Source organism: Monomorium pharaonis, chromosome 6 (genome assembly GCF_013373865.1).
Source record: "Monomorium pharaonis isolate MP-MQ-018 chromosome 6, ASM1337386v2, whole genome shotgun sequence".
Taxonomy (NCBI): Eukaryota; Metazoa; Arthropoda; class Insecta; order Hymenoptera; family Formicidae; genus Monomorium; species Monomorium pharaonis.
Window position 1 is genome coordinate 26,501,282 of NC_050472.1, and position 20,416 is coordinate 26,521,697.

Consider the following 20,416-nt stretch of genomic DNA (forward strand, 5'->3'; position numbering starts at 1 on the left):
CGAGAACGTTGAAAAATCCACGAACGAAACGAGAACCTCCGCCCTCGCAAGAGAGAACGACTGTTAACAATTTAACCTCATGAAATCTGGGCCAACGTCGTTCACGCTGTCGCCGTCGCCGACCTCGGCGAAGGACGAGCGGAAGGAATCGCGTGCGGAAGCTTGTCTATTTCCAGCCGGCGTAAGATTAACTTGGAGTACCGTGTGTTTATTAAATCAGGGGAAGACCCGAGTAGCACGCGGAATAGCGCGTTAACAAAACGTATCACGATCAAGCTGAAAATTGGAGCATAATAACTCGAACGCGATTGATCGTTTGTGAACGCGATTAGCCGCCCGCGAGCGCGGTGAGAGATGCATCGGCTCGACGAAGGGAACATTGACCTTCGCAGCGGCCGTCCACGGGGAGAGTAGGGAAATACGCGAGGAGCCGTTTCAACGAGGCAGGGAGACCGAGATTCACGGCTGAATCGGCCGCAAATTGCGGCGAAAAAGGCGAGAGTTGGCCGTATAACTTTCTTCCTCCTGCCGGTCGGTCGAGAGGTTGGTTTCGCGATTTTTGTTTTCATTTGATTACCCGCGAGCCTTTCGCTCTCAACCCTTTCAACCGAGAGGGTACGAAGCGAGTAGCAGTGACGACGGTTACCAAACGAAACGTGAGAGAGGGAGAAAGGGTTGCGAAAAGGAGTCCGTTTCGCGGAACTTTCGCGAAATAACTTTGCGGGCTCTCTCCCTCTCTCTCTCTTCGTCGTGAGAGATCCCCGTTATTTTCTCGAGGTAGGAATCGATAGGGCCACCTACATACGCCGGACGTGCGGCAGCGGCGGCGGCGGCGGCGGTGGTGGTCGTCGACACGCTGGGTTGGGTTAGGTTAAGCCCGAGCGCTTAGCCCGATAGCACACCGGCTGGCCGACTGTGATGCGCTAGGTGTTTACATCGCGGAAGGCCACTGCACAACGGACGAGAGCGCCTAGGTGCCATGACCTAGGACGAAAAAGGAAGTGCCTAGGAGAGATCGTTTCTCACCCGCCTTCCGTCGCCCCCTCGTTCTCGCGCCTCCCCCCCTCCGCCCCTCGGGCCGTCGCCGCTTCCGCCTCTCGCTCGTTTCCTCATCAACGTCGAGGGATTACTTTCTCATTTAGATTTTATCTCGCGTCTACCCACCGCCGCCCCCATCGCCATCCTGACGCGATCTTCTGCTTCTCTTTCAGCTTGTCTCTTATGTTCGCCTCCGACGACCATTTCTCGATTCCTTCTCTCGGCCAGGCTCCTTTGTTTTTACTAATTACCTAGAACGTCAGCTATCGACCTCTTCCCGCAACTCTCTCTACCCATCTCTCTCTCTCTCTCTCTCTCTCTCTCTCTCTCTCTTCACCCGCTCGCCATCACGATTCCTCCGCCGATCATTAGGCGACTAGCCAAGAGGGTGTCCAACGAATCGCCATCCCTCTGACGGGAGGACGTTCTCGATCCTCTCTCGGGCTTTCGTCCCGCTTACGATGAATCGATCTCCCGTGACGAGGCCAACGTCGACGGCGCGCATCGTTTAAATTAGATCAATAATTTTCCACTTTTAATATATTATATTTAATCGAAACTGATCTCTCAATTGCAGTATTTATTACGTTACGTGAGCATCTCAAACAACAGTTGAATCGACAAACCTTTTATTTTTCTTTGACGCCGCGTTTTGAAACTTATCAAAACGACCCAAGAAGGGCGATGCGTCGACAAATCGAAAATCTGGCCCGCACAATGTCCAAGGGTCGTGATCGTACCCGACAATCGCGGTTGATGCCGCCGCGCTGGATGCAGCTGCCGCGACAAAAAATGAGCCGCGATTGTTTTATCGCCCCTCGGGCCGCCCGATGGTCAACCGGTCTTTCTCCTCTCATTATTATGATTACCCGATGGGCGATGGGACGGGTACAACGAGGGGCGAAAAAGGGGATGGAAAAAAAAAGTCGGATTCATCCCCTTGTCCGGAGTCAGCCGGTCCTATCTACCTGGGCCCTTCGTCGGCCCTTGTCCTTCTTTGTATCCCGATTGAGTACGTCGTAGCGTACGCATCGACGATGGAGGCGACGAAATCCAATTTTTTCCTCTTTTATCGACCCTCCTGCGGCCTACCCCTGTCTCGAAAGAGAAGAAGAGTAGCCCATGCGATGTACCACATGCCATCGTCGTCGTCGTCGTCGTCGTCGTCGTTGGCCGTTCACGTATATGCAAATTTCGTCAGCGCATTGTGTCTGCGAGCTGCCCCTTACTCACCCTTCCCCCCCCCCTCCCATACCGCGCCGTCCACAAAAGATTCAGGTCAAACTTTCATCCGGTTAGGAATTTTTATTTTTCGATCAAGCGAAACGACAAAGCCGGGTTACCCCGTGCTTACCGAAGAAAGGGGGATAGGTCGCGATGCAAGAGAAACGGTACGCGTACCGGCGCACCTTTCGTGGCGTGTAACGGTCGATCGTAGTGTCGCCCTAAGACAATCGATACAATTACGAGGAGCCGCCGTAGTAGGTAGGGAGACGAAAGGATCGTCGGGATCCCTCTTTTTCAACAGCGGCCACCCTTCCTTACCGCGGTTCCCTCCCTTTGAGCCGTGTCTTCCTGCGGAAGAAGCGTTCGTCGCGGTTGATGTCTCGGAGATGAGAGAAAAAAACGAGAGAAAACGGTTCGACGATATCTCGAAATTTGATACCAGTTACAAACCTTTTCAACATTTTTACAATTATTTATACATTTTTCGTTTATACAATTTTTTCATTTATTCATTTTTTTCCATTTCATGTGTATCCCTCATCAATATATTTTTGTATTTTATAACTATGGTCCTCGTATTAAAATATTGATATGTAATTCCGTTGATAAAATCGGGAAACACGATTTTCCATTTTACGATATTGAATATTTTGTTTACGGATGCAAAAGTTTCGCCGGCGGAAAATACAGCCGTGGCGAGAGCAAATTGAAAACGTTCGGTTCCGGCCCTCGGAACAGATCGATCCCCAGTCCCCGCATCATATGCAATGAAATCATACCTCGACGCGTAGTCTGCAGGTCGTAATAAGATCCAGCCTCTCTATCGACGAAAGGCTCGCGCTAGGGAATGCCGCTGGAGAATTTCCAGAGGCGAGGCACGCCGACCTGGGGGCGGCCGAGCAACCCCCGTGGAAGCGCGATGGAGCGAGCTGCGGTCAGCGCTAGGATTCGAAATACGATGGTGTACGTACCCGGTTACGTCGCGTACGCAATGCTGCTGTGTTAACCTTATTGTCACGGTGGTACCGAAGCATGTAAAGCCGCACGAACGCCTCCAAATTGTTATTGCATGCGAGAGACTGAGACGGAGTATACCGATCGACGTGCCAGGCAAGTCGTACCTCTACAGAGATTAAAAGCCGTCCTTTCGACTTGAGATATGCATTACAATTTAATTCGCAAAAATCTTTATTACCAAATAAATTGCAAATATTTCAACTTTCAATAAACTTTGAAAGAAATTATTGTATCGATAAAAAAATTACAACTTTGTAAACACATCTTTGCTAAAAAAAAAAAATAAATAAATTACAAATTTGGTATTATTTAAAAATTGTGGAAAAAGAGGAGATACTTTTTTTAACGCTATTATCTTTTCGCCTATCTCCCCGTTGTAAAGTAGCGTAGGGTGTACTGTGGTCAGTGCCATGATTCGAAATACACGATGATCGTGAACTCCATTCTGGCGTGTATGCAACAACGGCGTGCTAACCTTACTGTCACGGCAGGGCCAAAGGGATGTAAAGCCACGATAACGCCTCCAAATCGTTATTGGGTAGCGACAGAGAAGCCACCCCTCATCGTTTACCAGCCGTTCTATCGTCCCTGGAATGGAGTGTTGGAGATATTGCGAAGGCTGCTACTTTAACTATCGTTAAATCGCGCAAAACCTATAATTGAATACTCGAGAATACAATCGTCGAACCGTTTCTTATTGGACGCCATCGTCGTTTCTTCTTTCTTCCGCGATGTCTACTGAAAACGATCGTTGGACGCGAATCGAGTAGCTTCAAGGATATACTCATCGAAAATATCGATCTTGCGAATGCCAAACTGGCGCTAACTGTTCGGTTAACTCACGTTTAAACTTGAGAAAGCGTCTTCCCCTTTAATAATAAGAAGTTCCTACAGCGGATTATCGTCAGCCTACCACGGATATTTATCACGGGTAATTATCAAGAATTCAGATTGTTTCTAAAGTTAAAAAATAACTTTAATTAGCAACGAAACAATTGCGATTAATCCACCTCTATCGCGAGCCTTAAGAAATTTATAAAGCATCGTTATATCTTGGAGAGAAAACTATCTCCTCTTATAGTCTACAAGCGGCGTGAGATGAATAGAGTGAGAGAAAAAGAGAGAGAGAGAGAGAGAAGGGGAGCCCGGGCAAAAATTAGGCGGTAGTATCCGCGCCTAATTCCCGCGACTAAATTATCCAAATCGCATTCGCACCCTCTGCCGAGGTGTGGGACGCGGTGTCAACGCGATCGTTTTCGTAGCGGTCTCAGCGCCGCTGGCCATGAAAACTTATCCGGATTTCGAGAGAGAGGAGTTGGCCGGTTTACCATCATTACAAACGGCCTCTGCTGCGCGACGCGTACATGGCGTCATCCACCTGACGCCTCGGTGCGCCTAGCCACGCAACGCAGCGCCGCGCGCGCGCCGGGCTGGGCACGGCCGCGCGCAGAGCGCCAAGCGCATAAACGCACACACGCGTACAGGCAAGTAACGGCCTGCCGGAGCGCAGCGCATCGCACACAGCGCACATCGTCCTGCTCTGGGGCGCGGGCGGGGGGTGGCGCGAGGAAGACGGCGAAAGAGGAAGGCGCGCGTCCGAGTAACCGAGCGAATGCCGGTTCGTGGTCCGACCGGGCGGAAAGAGAAAGCGAGACGAAGCACGGCCGTGCGCGGGAGAACGCGAAAGAGAGGAGAGAGAGAGCGAGAGAGAAGGAGGACAGGAGCGCGCGCGGGAGCGGTTGGATGGACGGACGAACGGACGGATGGACGGGCGTGCGGGCGAATGTGCGAGAGCGCGATCGGTGGCGGCAGGAAACCGGTGAGGGAGCGAGATAGAGCGCGGGTGGAGGGCCAGCGCGCGTCCGAGAGAGGGTTGGTGGCTCGCTTCGGCACGGTTTAGGCGGCGGGCGGCGTGTGGTGCAATAGAGGCGGCGAGGAGGTGAGGTGGGGGTGCCCGGCACGGGGCCACGGCGCAGTTGCTACTCAGACACGGGGATGCTCGCAATGCCTCTATCAAAGGTTACCGAAATCCTGCGGAAATATCCGCGTAAACGCGGCGGGCCGTGCCGTGACGATTCCTCGGGAACGCGTGCCGCGATCGCGGAGGTGCTCGTACGCGAAAGACCTCGCGCCGCGCTCTAATAAGTCCGCGTGTACGCGAGAGAAAGGAGGGACCGGGAACGGCTTGGGGGGCGGCTTCTCACCGGCGGCGCTTCCCCCGAGGAGGCGAGATCCGAGGAGAGTACCACGCTAAGGAACGAGAGACCTATCGAAGGGAGGCGAAAGAGAGGCGAAGACCGAAAGACGATCTCGCGAGAAAGGGAGAAGCGAGAGAGCGCCGAAGGAGAGCGGGAAGGAGGACGTGGAGGAGCAGCGAACTCCGAGAAGAGTCCTTTTCTACTCAAGATCGCCACCCCGCGACGTGCCAGCAGACACTGCCGACTCGCGAGAAGCACGTGGGGGAGAAAAGTCCGGGAAAGCACGAGGATGGAGAGAGCGCGACCAGATAGAAAGAGGGAGAGGGAGAAAGGACGTGAGACAGGGAGCTTACGAGGGCGCGAGAAGGACGGAGGCAGCGTCCCGACGCGTCTTACCACGACGCGCAAGGAGCGACGCCGCGCGCCTCTCTAGAAGGGGAAAGAGAGAAGGTGGAGGGGGCGGGCGAGGACGTCGCGGCGGGGGTGGCAAAGACGCTTATTCGTTCCTCGAGTCACGTGGCCCCCTTCTTATACCAAAGGTTTTTCCTTTTGTCGCGCGGGAGATTCGAATGGCCTTAGACCGACGCCGATGTGGACTCGGGGGATGCCTCGACCGTGGGTACGACTATCGATGATGCCAGATCCCTTGGGTAATCTGCATGGATAAAGTGTTTCTTTCATTTTAACGATTTTTTTATTTCATTATCTAAGATGGTATCTTGGAATTTCATTTCGACTAGTAGCGCAAGGGGTCATCGACACCGAGCGACCCTTCTAATTATTTTCAAGAATTATACTTCAAGATTTCGTGATTTGATTTGCTTCTTTCAAATTTTTTACAAATTTTAATTTTCATTTTTCATTTTTTTTGTACTTTTTACTTTTTCACACTTCAATATTTAACTCAAAATTAGTAATTGACTCAATCTTGAATTAGAATGAAAATGTTAATCTCAGCAATAGGATTCGTTCGAAATCTGCCATGATAGTTGTACCCTGTCGTCGCTCATACGCTTCTCAGGTCCCTCCTTAAACCGTTTCGAAACGAAACGCGAAATTCCGACTCTAACGTAACCGTACCGTCTCGCATTACCGAAAAGAATAAACATAAAAATATCGCGTTAATAAGACGAAGCAATCGGTGGATCCTTTCGCGGTGAATCACCGCGAACAGGACCCATCGTCGATCGAAAGTAATTCGGCGGACCGATCGTAACGAAGACGTACTGGGGGGCTGCCGGGCGGTGCCGCCCCCCTTTTCTTTTCTGTTCCAGACGCGTCGCACTGTGTTGTTATGTGTGTTGTCATAATTATTTCATTGAAAAATTAATTTCGCCGTTTCCGAAACAATACTCACCGATTTCTGTCTGTGAAACATAACGTCTGAACAACTCCTCTTAAGTTTTGCCGAAAGGACCTAAGTAATTTAGAGAAGCTAAAAACACACACTTTCGAGCAATCCTGATTTCGAAATTACGACGATTACGAAGACGACGATTAGAAGAAGAAGAAAAAGGAGAAAATCAAGAAAAATACGCGAAAAAAAGCACCAAAAAAAGAGAAGAAACAAAATTGAAACAAAAGCATTGCCTTAAAGAAGAAGAGTACACCTACACTGTCGAAGGAACAAACGAGAGACACAGGGGGGAAAGAAACAAACAGAAAAAGATAACACTTTAGACGCCTACAAAGTAAATTGTAAAGATATGACTAAAGTATATTTTTAACAAGTTTTGAGAAACTTTAGATTTTAAACGTAAATTTAAAAGCGAAAAATGAAAAAAAACGATAAAATTCTTAATAACTAAAAATGTGATCTAAAAGTCGTTGCTACCAAGAGAAGCCTTATGTCCTTGTTTCAGTTAGTTCGGTTCCAAACGTAAGTACCCAACCAGCTAACTGAATATCGATCTTTTGCATGTCGCATGCCTACATGTATATGTCACAATTTTTCTCGGTCAATTATTCAAACGCGAGATCCTCGTTCCGAAGTCGCGAAACCGCTCGCGAGAGAAAAGTTGGACCACGTCCACGCCTCTCTCCCTCGAGCGGATTCTCTTCTCTTCCGGTCGCGATTCGTCGGGAGAGAAGGTTCCGACTTCCGACTTGGCGGAACGAAGATCACTCGTGCACGGCGCATTTAGCGGCGTGTCATAAACGGAACGATAAATCTTCCAACACTGCCACTTAAATCCGTATCGTGCAAATAACATTACGTCCAAAGGCAATCGTTTCGCAAGTTACTCCGTAATGACAGTCTTCTCTCTCTCGTGAGCGCGCGCGCGCGCGCGCGCGCGGCACCACCTAACAACGGTGGCCGCTATAAAACTTAGCCGCGGTGTAATGCATACTTTCGCGCGGGCCGCGGCCTGCCTGCTATCGCTCGCTATTCTCTCTCTCTCTCTCTCTCTCTCTCTCTCTCTCTCTCTCTCTCTCTCTCTCTCTGTCTCCCGAACGGCCACGGCTTATTACGGTAAAACAGTTAAACGCGAAAGTGTCCGTAATAATAGCGACTACCGTAATGACTACTGTTACCCGGTGGAGAATCGTTGTTATGTACATTACCATTATAATTCGCAGATTATTAAGTAGTATGCAACGACCTGATGGTCGGCCTGTCGCGGGGCGAACATTTCAAACGTATCTCGAAACAAATTTCTCGCAACGGCAGCACAGACCGATGCGATGCATGCGTTTATCGCGAATTCTTTCGCGAGAGTTGTTTTATTTCGATTTTGTGTGCGAATAAATTTCTATTTGGTTTTAATTCTCCACCGGATCACTGCCGGCATTTAAATAGTAACGAATGCTGGATAAACTTAAAAAAAAAAACCAACAAAATTATACAAAAGATGGTCGTTGCGTTTACCGCTAACTGCATGCGATTCTGATTCACGACAATACATTTGTGACAACGTAGCGAATTATTTTCCATGCAAAGTTCTCTTTGTCGGATTAATAATTATTTCACGATGTCGAACAGAGCAAATTTTCCGCTTTGCTCGCAAAAAAAAAACGGCGGGGAAAAAAATGTAAAAAAAGAGGGGGAGGGCGAGGGAGTCGCGGATTGCCGAGACAAAGAGCGCGCGGAATCATTCTATTTCCCGAGTTCGATGACGCACCCCCGGGTCTGGTGCCAGGCCCGGGAGCTGCACCGATGATCAAGGGTGATGCGGGAGAAAGAGGGAAGAGGGTGGGCTCGGGCGAGCGGCGGAGCTTCGATTTCAAATTTCCTATTTCCCGACGAGTTGGCCTGTGTTGAAAACGTAGCGTGCAACGTAGCAACGCATACGCGCGCGAGAAAGAGCGAGCGGGAGAGAATCGCATATACTCTCGACACAAACCCCGGGGGGGAGAAGAAAATGACGATGGAACGCGGCGGCGGCGGCGGTGGCAACGGCCGGGGGATGGCGGTGGTAACGACGGCGGCGGCGGCGGCGCCACGGCGAAACACCGGCAACCCCGCTTTCGCCGAGTATTTTTTCGATGATTTTCAAGCTGGCCGTATGTGTATCGCCGTACATGCATGCGTTCCTCCACGCGTACATGCATGCAAACTGCCCACCCCCCTTCCCCCGATTCGACTGGGTTGTCGATGGTTGGCGTTGTTGCGCCGGGGATGCCATCCGAGGAAGAGCGGGTAACGACGGGCGGGAAGAGAAGGGGTGCGGTAGTCGGCGGCGGAAAGGCGTTAGGGTGCCCCTGGGTGGAAAGAGGAGGTGGTGCAACGGTGTCGGTGGTTGCATGAACCGGTTGATAGATAGAGAGAGCGAGGGAGAACGGCGGTGGCGTGCGAACGGAGATAGAACGGCGGTGAGATACGGCCGAGGGAACCGGGGGCGGCGGTGGGCCTGCATGCACTTTTTTTCCGCACCCCGCGTATTGATCCCGGAGTCATTCAAAATGGCGGCCGGGGCCGAGTCAGCCAATGACTGCCTGAATCGATGACTGCAGCGAGCCACCCCCGGACCGGCCAATGGGAGGCCAATGGGAGGCCGTCGCACGCCGTTCTCTGCGGGAACTACCACCCCGATATACGAGACACAGGCCTCCCACGTTGTGTACCCTGATACACACACGTGGACACATTGCCCTCGTATGCGCGTGTACGTGTAGCTGTTCGGTCCGCCGGGTAGAGCTCGTCGATGACCCGGGCGACGTCAATGATTTCCGCGGAAAATTTTCCCCCCCAAAAATGGCAAAACTCGCCGTTCGCTCCGCCGCGCCGCGCCGCGCCGGCCGGGTATCCCGGACCAGAGCTCCCAGTCGCTTTGATTAACGATCTTTCTATGTATATATTTCGTCCCGCTCACCCCCCCCCCCCCTCGTACTTTACGGCAAATATACGAGGCGGAAAGTACTGACTGCGCAGGCAAAAATATTCGCAATCATCGACCGGCGTCTGCCATCTTTCATGACTCCCGTCGTCCGTTGCCCGGATCTGCCCGCGACGGGCTTCGCTGCAAAATAAACGAGACCCGCTCGTCGTGTTTATAATTCTAAATCATTAAAAAGAAAATTCATCGTTTCTCGCTGTCATCGATGTTACAAAATTTAATCGTATACCATGTATTTCGTACCATGCCTTTGTATTTTCATCGTCACCGTTACATCAGCACCGTGTCGTACGGTGTGCCCGATCAATTATTTCGTTCTTTCTTCGCCGTCAATTTGAACGATTAAAAACGATTTGCAAATAATTCAAGACACAATTCGCTCTGCCGAAGACGTTTTACGTCGACGCGCGCGTAGTCGCGATTCGGCAATCGGCGCTTTTAAAAATTAAATTTAATACGATTACGGGGCGCGCTCGTAGATATTTTCACGTGAAATACGAGATGATATTTCTGACGGGCGCGCGCCTTGACGGTTCTCCGGACTTGAAAACGTTGTGAATTTTACGCTTTCGCTCGCGAAGAACGGTGCGTGGTATATTTTTCCGATAACGCGCGAGGCGCGTCAGTTTTTTTCCGGAACGATTGTCGCGATGCGCCGCGCAAAGTCACGACACTATCTTCGTCACCTTGATCCTGGATCCGCGCACGCTTATCTTATCTCTCTCGCGGTTCTCTTCGCATAAAGTCTCAGAAAACACGAGTGCGATAGGATACCACTACTCGCTACGGATTGAGCCGCGCTAAATCGCGATTAGGGATGCGATTTAGGAAAGCCGGGAATCGAGATCGCTCGACCGTGAACCGGACGATTAAAATTTCAGGTCCGTATCGACAGATCGGCTCGATCGCGGAATTCATTAGCACACACTTTACGCATAGCGCGGGGCAAAGAGAATGTCGAAACTGCGCGAGGCACGAGACACACGATTGCATCACGAGTCCGCAGTGTGTATGTGCGGCGAGCTGCATTACGTATGTGTGTGCATATGTACTTAGATTGGCTTCTATTGACACAGCCGCAGACGACAGTGGTGGTACAGTCGGGAAAAATAGATGCGACGCGTTTCGCGGCGGCCGGGCTTCTCCTCCGTGTCCGTGCCGTCGAGTCTCGGACTTGAGCATGCACGCGCGACGTACGCACGTGTACGCGGCTGGCCTTTGATCCGCCGGCGCGCATTTGTGACATCCTAAATTATCTAGAATCGGCGGATATCGATTATCGACGGGATCGGTTGTCTAAACAGCCGGGCGGCACACGACACGCCGCGTGTACGCGCCAACTCGAAGCCGAGTCTACAATTCATCCTTTTTAAGCGCTTTTGTCCTTTTCACGCGGGGTAAATTATTCCCCCGACCGCGACGCGGTCCGAAATAATTTGATTCATTACGCTCGTTTGCCGCGTTTGGTTATATTTAATGCGGCGATACGGCCCCGCTCGCGCGCGCATGCATTGCACGCACCGTCCCGACGAGCGTTCTCTCATATTTAATGTAAATCAAATTTAGAACCCGAACAAAGTACACCGGTCAGCGGCGAGCCGATTCTACACGTTTGCTCGATTACTGTTAATTAGCCCGTCCGTCCAAACGGATCTAAAAAATTCACGAGTTGTCTCGCGGTCGCCCGTATGCGTTTTCCGGATCGCTGACTTTCCGCGCGCGCCGTTCCATCGATTTGGCTCCGCCTTCGTTCGATATTATATTCCGCAAATTGAAGGAACGTCGATACCTGTGTTCGAATAATTTGGCGCGATTTCCCGCCGAGAGGAAAACAAATTTTATTTAAACCCTCCCGACGTTAAATATATAATATAGTTAAAGCAGCAAAGTTTTTTCAAAGTAGACATTAAATCGCTTCGTCGTGAGGAAGCGCGTCGTCTCGTCGTCGACGACGACGACGACGATGAGGGGAGAAAGAACAGCCGATGCACTTTCTGACGCAGCTGTACTAAGTGCACGACGGAATGGGTTTTTCTAGCGCGGGCAGTTTTTCTATTAAGCTTCATTTGTTTCTTTCATTGCGTAATGCGCCGGACGCGTCGCTCATTTCATCCTACAGCCGACCGGCTACTCCTACCGTTAGAATTCTTAATCCGGGCCGTCAGTTTCGATGGCTCGCGTGCTGCACGTTCCTCCCGATTCGCCGATTCGACGAGAATCGCGACCGTCGTCGCGACGATCCTAATCTCATTTCCCGCTGTGTAAAGTATAGTGTGTGCCGCCCCCCTCATTCCCTCCGCGTGTCGCGGCGTGTCCGCCACGGTAATATGATAACGCGCGTGAAGGTGGTCGTGGATTGATACCGATGTAACGGATCTCGGTGAGTTCAATTGTTCGACTACGCTGCGATTACGAGGATGTATCCGCTCGCGCTTCCGTCGTCGTCACGTAAGAAACGCGAACGTTGCCTTTCTTGCATCTTATATGAATTTCGAATCTGAATTCGAGCCAGAACTACACAGATTTATTGTTTGCGACGTAATTTTGCTATTTATTTCCGCGTAAATTTTAAACGAAATCTCTTCTCGAAGAATGTAAAAGTGTCGAAAAGACGTCGAGAGAGCGCAATCTCTCCGACTTTTTTGTACAATATTTTCAGATGTTTTTCGCAAAGCTTAAATCTTATTTCGATATTTGCCATAGCAGTTTCGTGTCTATTATAATTAGATGTATCATGTGATCACACATCTGCTCGCATTTACCATTCTGCTCGCTCCTCTAATCGATATTCAAAAGTTAGCACGGACAAAAACCTTACAGACGACTCACCCTTTTCTCCACTCGTTCGTTTCCTCGTACCTTATTTCGCCGCCAGGCGTCACCTCGCCACGGGGTGGTTCTTCCGTTCGGGGGTTGCGACGGGGCTACTTCACACGAGCAGCAAAGCGTACGCCTGCGAAAAGACAAAAGTCCGAGCAAATTAAAGTTGCGCTGGAAATCTTTTTACGTGACAGACTCTCTCTCGTTATAGAAATGTGAAAATTGAAAACGGATATTTAATCTCGGCCATATTAATCGTGTCAAATAACTCTCTCAGACTTTCAATAAAATTCTTAATATATTCTACATATTGGCATTGCTATCGTTTATACATTCATTTTCTATTAATTTCTATTAAGAAAACGTTCTAAAGGTTGGATATAATAAAATTTCGTCGATTGAAATTTCTAATCGAGAATAGAGGTAACGGCCTTGTCATTTTTAATACGGGGACTGAAAAATTCGAAATGGGCTAACAAATATCCCAGCAGCGTTTCCACCATCTGACGACCACCTTCGTCGACACATTTCCACGCGCTACTCCCTCGCCTTCATTCGCGATGAAGAAGGCGGACAATCCAAAGTAGGCAGGATCAAGCCCAGAAGACAAATGTCTTCCTACGCAAAGGCGTATACGTCCTATCGGGGTAGTCGATCGGCTCGATTCGCAGAGCGCGGAGCCGGACAACTGGCCGTCAGAATTGCAAGTGCTGCACGTGCAACAAACTCGTACGCAGCAAGTATCCGTCCGTCCGTTGGTCGGTTTCTCGAGTCCAGCTGCCGATCGGGATCAAGGGGGAATCGGGATCGGGATTGAGATCTAAAACGCCGCGTACGTAACGCACGTACATCCGTACATACGTTACATACGCAGCACGCACGCACGCATTCACTCACACGCGTGTACGTACCTGACAATCCGCCCACCCCATTTTACCGAGCGCGAAGGCTCGATTCTCACCTGTTTTTATCCTCGCGTACGCCGGCCGCTTCATTTGTAATTTAAAGTGAGCCTCGATTGCCCAATGCGCTCTACGTACTTATTTTCGGAGGAACACACTCGCGCGTAGCAAAGTGTGTACGAGCGAGAGAGTCCCTCCTCTCCACCCGCATGCGAGCCGAGCCGAAATTCTTACCACGGCGGCAGCCTGCCGCGAACGGAAGTTCGATCGCGATCGCGCCCGGGCCATTTTCGTGCCGGAGACCCTCGTGTCGGAAATGCGTTACTTGCGTCCTGTTCCCGTCTTCCGCCAGTAGGGCATCCGATAAATTGGATATTTCTACGCTTGAGCTTTGCGAAATTACATCATTGCATAACTCGCGAATGTCTAGGACTAATTTTCCCTATTTATTACAAAAATGCATCTAAGCAAATTATATTTTATGTATTCTTGAATCTTTTTCTTTTTCATTACGATGCTCTAAAGAACTTGAAAAATTACTTTATTCTCCTTTTTATGAAGAGATTCGCGACAAATATTAAGCAAAATTAATGAGTTGTGCCTTAATTCCTTGTCTCTTTCTAATTGTGGTCGAGCATATACGGGCCACGCAAGGTGTACTATACATCACAATAATCGATCTCACATCGGATATAGCGAGATAGTCTTCGTAGAATATCTCTTTAAGAAGCAAAAAAAATTTGTCTATGGTCCATCGCGCCGACAAAGAAAGTTAGCGCGCGCCTCGCATCGCACGTGCGTCGCACGAAGGTCACTCGATTTTTTCACCATCGTGGGGCGGCCGACTCATTGGCTAACTTTTTTCGCGTGACGGTCCACCCTCGTCGCACGCGCGTTGGACAAGAGACACGAATAGGGTGGACACGATGTGGTATGGAGGGACGCGACGCGACGCAACGCAACACGACGCGACGCCACGCTACGCGACGTTCTTTTCTTTGCTCCTTTCTTGCCGCCGCTGCTCTTCCCCAACCGGAGAGGGAGGAAAGAGAGAGACAAAAGGACGAAAGGGTGGACGCGTTATTGCGTCGTCTCGGACGATCAGCGGGGTTCTCTCGCGTGAATGCTAGAGGCAGGTTAAAGAAAAAAAGGGGTCGCGCCTCCCCACCCTCCGAACTCATACTTCCACGTGTATACCACGTGGAAAAAAGGACGAGGCCAGCGTAAAAAAGCGGCGCGTGGGGGTTGCTTGGCTGGTGGGGAGCACGAGTCGAGACAGCCGAGAAAGGGAGGGAAAGAAGGGAGAGAAAAGGATGTAGGAAAGGGTGTTGGGTGGCGTAAGCGAGCTTCAGCTACGAAAACCGGCAGCGAGAGAGAGACAGACGAAGGAGCGAGCAGAGAGGGGAAAGACGTTGGCAGAGAAGGGAGAAATAGGAGCTTAATACGATGGTGGGGCGGCTACGTTAGATGAGAGCTCGAGTGAGAGAGAGAGAGAGAGAGAGAGAGAGAGAGAGAGAGAGAGAGAGAGAGAGAGAGAGAGAGAGAGAGAGAGGAGGGAAAGGAGGGAGAAGAAGGGTAGGAAGGGATAGCTTGGTTGTCTACTTTGGCGAGGAGGGTGCGTAAGACGAGCCGGATGACCATCGACCACCCTTCGCCGCGAAATGAGCATCAGCGCGTCCACTGGAAAGTCGACGTCCTCCGCAAGGTCGATGATCCATGTTTAAATCGCGATTTGACTTTCAAAATGCAGGGGGAGGGAAGGAAGAGTGTCGGATGACGGATGGCCAGAGTGATCTGATGTATTCGAATCCGCTTTCCCGGCTCGATCGATGGCCGCGCGACACTTAATCAACTGCAGATCGCGTTCGAGTTGCAAGTAAACTTGGTGCATTAATAATCGGGCGTACGAAATCGTGCGAGCCGCGTAACTTGGACAATTCGTAAAGAGGGAGAAAAAAGAAAAGCCAACCCCACTCCCCCGCGATTAGTCACGCGTGCGTTGCCATACGGGACACGAGGGAGGAGGCCATTTTTATACGACGGTCCCCCTTCTTTTTTATTCGTACCTCAGACTGTTACACACCCCCTTATACAAAAGCCCCCTACACAATTTTTCGGTTAGTCGAGTAGCCCGATTCGTGGCGTTCGCATATCGCGCGTCTCGAGACGTATATATCTCGCTATATTAAATTCGAGAGAATTGGTTGATTCGCGAGAGAGAGAAGGGTCCGCGTAAGGTCCAAGTGAGTTTACGTGACGGTTACGGACGGAGATGATCCGCGACGGTTGGGCGAAAAGTTTTCAAGGGCGAACATTTAACAAAAAGAGTACACGGTTCGAGAGTCCGCTAGCCCTAGCCGCGCATACTTACGTACGCCGTAGGAACGTAACCGCGAGGTGTAAGATAGCGATCGAGATAGACAGAGACAGATAATCGGTTCTTACGACTCCTCTCTCCTACCCTCCTTCCGGGAGGGTTTTCTTGGCCGGGCGAAACGGAGACGGAGTGCAGCCCCTCTCTTCTCTTTCTCTCACCCCTTACGACGCTTACCCCCGTACGAGGCGTCGGCGGAGTCGGCGGCGGAGAATCCCCCACCCACCTGGGCGCGGGGTGAAGAGTGAGGAGAGTTTGAGGAAAAGGGGGAGATAGAGCGCGCGCCTCGGCGTCGTGTCTGGTGGGGGCAAAGGAAAAGAGGGGTAGCTTGAAAACTCCTGTCCTACGACGGCTTCAGTTTTTCGTCCTCCCAGAGGTAGATTTTCGTCGTGGGTGGACGCGGCCGGGGTCACGAGTCGGTCCACGGTAACCTGGGCCCGCGCCCGGGCCCGTCGGACCCGGGTACGATATCGCCGCGGTAAGAAACGGCGTACGGCGAAGGCGCCCCGAGGTGGCCAGAAATTTCGCGGCCGCGCACCACCTAAGACAACGCCCCTACCCGAACACGCGTTCTTTAAGGCACGAGGGGGTGGCTTTTAGTCAGACGCACGCGGTCTGAGAAGCGCGCCACCACCGGCCCCCGACGGAGAAGGACTTAGCGTTTCTCGCGAGCCGCAGACCCGAGTCAGTTTCGGTTCCTCCTCCGTCAAGGACTCGAACGCGGAAGAGGAGAGAGCTTTTTCCCCCCGTCGTACGTCGTCGTCGTCGTCGTCGTCGTCGTCGTCGTCGTCGTCGTTGTCGTCGTCGTAGTCATCGCCGTCTTCGTCGTCGTTGTCGTTATCGTACCGTCGTCCTTCGAAGAGGAAGAACAGTGTCTTGGCCGATACCGTGCACGAAGGTCGCGAGCAGCCGGACCGAGGTGCAACGATTATATTACGCGTATTACCGACCATCGTCGACCGCCGCCGCATCTACCCATCTGACATCCGCACTCTTGGATCTCTCCAGTAAGGGATCTTCCGGATCTTCTTTCTGTCGACAACGATATCCTGCGGCCGGCCGCGAACTTGTGTGCCGCGAGTTGTGTGCACGTAACGCGACACTTGGCGTTGCGACACATCCTCCGTGCATCTTAGGCCCGATTAAATCTCTAAACTCCCATCGTCGACGCGCCTGCTTACTCTTTCCTCTTTTTCTACTTTCGTGTCATTTTAGTCAGTTTTCCCCACTTTCGGCCCGAGACCACCACACTGACCACCCCCTCCTATTCCCTGTTTCGAATCCTGACATGCCCGGTACGTCATCGTCGCCGTCTCGACAGTGTTTCGTCGCGATCGCACACGCTTCGAGCTTCCCCTCTCGATTTCCGGTGTGATACGATGTGCTTCGGTAAGATCGCTAGGAAGCGAACAACGAGAAGGCATACAGGCTCGAGGCAATTTCAGTTCGGCAATATCTCGAAACCTCGTCGAAATCGGTCACGCGCATCATCAGCTTGACGTCCGCGGTCTCGCGGAATTATACGGCGAACAATAAACGTAACGAATCACCGTGTGTCGCGAGTAAACGAGTTAGCGATTATGCGAATACCCGCGTGCGTGATCATTTCGGGCCGTTAATTCACCAGGCAGCCGACAATGCTCGTCACGTCGTGTAAACCGGGCACACGTCGCAACAAATTATTTGGCATTTCATTGACATCGTCGTCAACGCGTCGACCCTATTCATCTCTCAATGACAACCCAGCCGGTGAAAAAATTCGACCGCGTGCTCGAAAATAATTCGGAATATAACGACGTAGTTCGGGAAATATAGCGGCGCAAATATAAATTCTCGATTTAATGAAGGAGGAGCGATAAATGGTAAAAACGGGGGAAAAAAGAAATCATGGTGAAACGCAACTCTACGTATCGGTGGTATTATAGTGCGACATCGCGTTACTCGCAGTAACGTTACGTCAATGTAAAATCACAACTCTATACATTTCTGAGAATATTCAGTGCTCCGGACATTTATTTTTATCCTATTCACTGTATTCCGATTTATTGCTCATTGTTATACTGGCATTACTTTTATTTGAATAAATATTTGATTTATCGACACTTTACTCTCTTTCAGTTGCAAACCTTTTCAGTTCTCCACACCGATCCTGAATTTTTACATTACGTATCCCGTAATCTTCCCCTGGCGTTGTCAATGATACCGCGCATCACGCGACGGCAAAAGACGTTGGCGTTTTTTTTTTTTCTTCGCTTTCGAGCCGACTTACTTTTCTAAAACGCGAGACCGGAAAACTGGAAAATTCGCGTCAGTCGACGAAAATCTGTGTAACGAAAAGGAGGGCATAAATTTTTGTGTAACGTTAAATTATCGACACGAGAGCTGGATGTGTCAAATGGACGAAATTTACCATGCCGCGTAATTAGTGCGTGCTTCTGACAGTGCTGGTTGAAATTATTGTTTGTGTCGCGTCCAGAAGTGTAACCCTTCATAAACGTCAGTCGAAAGAGCGCCGCGATTTATAATGTTAAACCTCGCCATAGGATTATAAAATCTCCAGGCTGATATCTTCCTGATATCGCAAAATTTTATTAGGATTCTTCTAACTCGATTCACGTCGCGTTATTCGGCACTCGATATTTTCGACATAGTCGCGACAGCTGAGTTTAGGCAGTGTCATCTAGCAAAAATCAATTTTAAAATCAGTTTTAAATAACGTCGCTGTCACGTACCGGGGATCAGTCAAGACGTTTTACATCTTAATATTATCGAATCTATAATCGAATCTTAATATTCCGAGAGTCACAGTGAATATTGTGACATCCTTCGAATGGTCAAATACTTTTAAAATAACTTTGAACTTCTAATTTAAACGTCTGATTGATGTTTGAATTCGTTTTCTCAATCGAGCGAAAACGTGTGAAACGATTGCCTACGACGTTGAAAAAATTGTAGTTATAGTGTTAATGTTAAACATTGTCGTGTGTGACGTCGAATGCAAAAATGTATTTTCTTTTTCTGGATTACAGCTTCGAGCGGGAGACGCGTTGCAGCGAGAGATTCCCGCGCAGGAGAGGAAGACTGGACAAAGCGGAAGAAGCAGAATAAGACGAGCAAAGCAGAAGCAGAAGAGCAGAAGAGCGTAAGAAGACCGAGAGCCGAACGAGTAGAAGCGGGGTTGCAAAGAAGAAAGTGATTAGCGAATTGCGAAGATAGCGAGAGAAGAGAGAAAGATCGGGAGAGTAGCTACGAGAGCGCAGATAGAGAGACAAAGATCGAGAGAGATAGAGCGAAAGAGCGAAGGAAAGAGAGAAAGAGAGACAAGCAAGAATCGGAAAGAAAGCTCGAGAGAGAGAACCCCGCGCTCATACATATATATTTCAGTGTGTTCAAAAACGAGTGTACCTAAGTGCAATATTAATTAAACCTAAACGATAATAAGAAGCAACCACAACTACCATCGACGATATCGGTAACGACGAGCGGTGATCGATAATCGAATAGAATTCCTTTTAAAGAGTTAAAACGCTAGAGTCGCATTTCGAGGAGGAGTCATCGACGGACGCGACGAAGCAGCTTGGAAGAAAAGGAAGCTCGGAGGAAGATAGGCGGAAGCAGAAACGGAGTGACGGAAATCCCGGAGAGAGACGCTCTCGTCCCGCTTAAAAGAATTCACACGGATTCACCGAATCAAGCCGACGCGCGCGACAGCCAACACCAACTTTTCGAGCCTGTTCGAGCGCGTTCGGGTACACACACACACACACGCACGCACGCACACACACCACGCACGCACATCCAACATAACGGGGCTAAAATACTCAGGGCAAAACGGGACGAGCAGTAATCATCCGCGAGTGCGATTTCTCACCCCGAAGAGGAGCGGAAGCCTTTCCAACCGACAAACGACTCGCGTCCGCGTAGACTATCCTTCTCGTTCACACCGTCCGGGCTGGGCAATCCTGAATTTTAACCTGAACTTAAGTGTACGCTAGAATTTAAGTTAGATAGACGAAGGAAAATAGACCGTTCTCCTATTTGCTGGAGAACGTTCGCTCGCGCGCGCAACAACTCACGCAAAGCAACATATAAAGCACATTCACACACATACATACACACACACATATTTACACGCATACACAGTCATATGCCACACAGAAGAAGGGGAGAAAAATAAAAAGAAGAAAAGAAAGAAGAGGACCATCGACCGTATCGCGAACGGAGAATAACGTATGCAGTGCAACAGCTATCTGCGTGCGTATTAGAAAAAGTCATCACGATAAAGGACGCATTACGGACGTACAATCACCGACCAGCGGTGCTCTCGCAAGAGGCATCGCAACCGACAGCGACAGCAACGACTTAGGGGAGGCACGATAAAGAAGAAGAGGAGATCTGGGAGAGGACCCGGAAGAGGGAGTGGAAGAATCATAAGAGGAAGTTTCATGAGCCAGGCGGTAGGTAGCAGGGCCGGGAAGTCGCAGCAGGTGGCGAGTAACTGAC

General features: G+C 50.3%; 1 protein-coding gene across 6 annotated transcripts in view; it reads left to right on the top strand.

Annotated features, from left to right (window-relative positions):
* LOC105837944 overlaps positions 1 to 20,081 on the top strand; it is a 30,712-nt gene extending 10,631 nt beyond the window's left edge. The window contains exons 1-3 of one of the 6 annotated variants that reach the window (XR_004963749.1): positions 5,146 to 5,301; positions 6,755 to 7,359; positions 18,943 to 19,034. Coding sequence is in view for 1 of the 6 variants with exons in the window: in XM_012683150.3 (XP_012538604.1) it covers positions 17,293 to 17,302; positions 18,943 to 19,109 (177 nt within the window). In the remaining 5 variants the exon portion in view is untranslated. Of the gene's footprint in view, positions 1 to 5,145; positions 5,302 to 5,367; positions 5,389 to 6,754; positions 7,360 to 11,907; positions 12,198 to 17,003; positions 17,303 to 18,942 lie in introns of those variants that run through there. The other 5 variants (XR_004963751.1, XR_004963750.1, XR_004963752.1 and 2 more) reach the window with 5 other exon arrangements.
* Positions 20,082 to 20,416: the final 335 nt, after the last annotated feature.